Source organism: Myotis brandtii, unplaced genomic scaffold (assembly GCF_000412655.1).
Source record: "Myotis brandtii unplaced genomic scaffold, ASM41265v1 scaffold74, whole genome shotgun sequence".
NCBI lineage: Eukaryota > Metazoa > Chordata > Mammalia > Chiroptera > Vespertilionidae > Myotis > Myotis brandtii.
The window spans coordinates 3,400,969-3,402,844 of record NW_005370944.1 but is presented as its reverse complement, the minus strand read 5'-3'; the positions used below and the strand labels follow the sequence as shown (position 1 = coordinate 3,402,844).

General features: G+C 42.3%; 1 protein-coding gene across 3 annotated transcripts in view; it reads left to right on the top strand.

Moving 5' to 3' along the window:
• BBS4 (Bardet-Biedl syndrome 4) overlaps positions 1–1,876 on the top strand; it is a 164,628-nt gene that overhangs the window by 62,092 nt on the left and 100,660 nt on the right. For all 3 annotated transcript variants that reach the window (XM_014530409.1, XM_014530412.1, XM_014530411.1), the window contains exon 5: positions 1,327–1,438. In XM_014530409.1, the coding sequence (XP_014385895.1) occupies positions 1,327–1,438 (112 nt within the window). The remainder of the gene's footprint in view (positions 1–1,326; positions 1,439–1,876) is intronic.

Below are 1,876 nucleotides of genomic sequence, written 5' to 3'. Positions count from 1 at the left end.
CCGATCACTGGCGGCAGGCCGGTGGCTTCTGGGGTCACACACGGGGGCCTGGATGTCGGCTCTCACGCTGGCTGCTGCACTGTCCTGCCCTGCCCGAAGTATGCAAATTAGCCGCCATCTTTGTTGGCGGTTAATTTGCATATCGCGCTGATTAGCCAATGGGAGGCATAGCGAAGGTATGGTCAATTACCATGTTTGTCTATTATTAGATAGGACTAGAGGCCCGGTGCACTAATTCATATCCCACTAGGGTCCCTCGGCCTGGCCTGCGGGATCGGACTGAAACCAGCTCTCCGACATCCCCCAAGGGGTCCCAGATTGCGAGAGGGTCAGCTGGACCCCAGCAGCAAGCTCAACTACCACTTGGAGCATCTGCCCCTGGTGATTAGTGCACGTCATAGTGACTGGTTGATCGGTCGACTGCCCCCTGGTGGTCAGTGCACATCATAGTGACTGGTGGACTGGTCGTTCAGTTATTCAGTCATTTGGTCGCCTAGCATAATGAGCAGTTGAATGGCCTTACCATATCATTAGCATATTATGCTTTGGTTGAAAGGCCGACTGGACAACCGGACACTTAGCATATTAGGCTTTTTTTTATATAGGATAATATAGCATCATTCAACAAAGAAAAGGAGAGAAGGAAAATTGAGATTCAAAAGGTGAATGAAGGCCATTAAGAGCCTAAAAGGACCTCAGAGGAGATCTCTACTGGCTGCCTTGCTTCTGAGAAGAGGGAAACAAGCAATGGGCCACTAGAATACTATGAAAAACTATTGTTTGCCAAGTCTAACAATGCCTGTGAAGTTAGTTTATAAATGCTATCACTAGGAAAGATAAGCCAATGCGCAACTTTTAGCCATCACTGAACCGAAAGATTTGGCGATATTGTTGAGTAACAGACTTGAAGGGGATATATTCCTCCTCCCACTTCAGTCTCTGAAAAATAATCTTATTGCCAAATATTTAAATGTCTTCTCCCTACTATTTTTTTCCTCTTTTAAGCTTGAGCATATTTATTCCCTTAATAAAAGGAAAGTGAAGAACTCCTCACACTGAAAGCTCCTTCGTTAACTGAGTCAAAGTAGAGGTATTTCTTACAACAAAACATTCAGGTCTCAAAAAAAAGAAAAGAAAAAGAAAAAGGTTTTAGCATGTCAGCAACTTTGCTATTTGTTTCAACCCAGCTGATTGTGTTGAAGATATAATAATCCAAAGAATTTCTTTGATATGGTTTTCCATCTCCCGTTTCTCCAATTTTTCTATATCAGGCTCTATTCTTCCCAGAACATGACTTTACTTTCTTTGTTTTCTGTTTCTTGGCAGCACTGATATTTCGCCTGGAAGGAAATATCCAAGAATCCCTAGAACTCTTTCAGACATGTGCTGTTCTCAGCCCACAGAGTGCTGATAACCTCAAGCAGGTGGCCAGGTCTTTGTGAGTATTGGCAGTCCTGGAGACTCACGGAAAACGCTGTGTAATGAGCATTCTCAGGCAGAGGCTGCTTCTGGCAGCCTGATCAGCCTCATCCATAGAGGGAGAGTTGCTTAATAGGTATAGTGGGATTCACTTTGAAGAGTGTAGATTAACTTTGAAATTTGACAAAATGAGATAACTCATATAAAGTTTGACAGAGGAACACTGATACTGGTTATCATATAAATACTGACTTTTGTATCCTTAGTCCTCTAATCTTATTGGCAACCCATGGAAATTTTCTCATCCAACACTTAGTATAATATTTGACACACAGTAGATTTTTAGTGTTTGTTGAGGGGATGCTCTGAAGGTTCCTGAATGCAAGTAACCTCCAAAATCTTTTTTTTTTTTTTAAATATATTTTATTGATTTTTTACAGAGAGGAAGGGAGAGAGA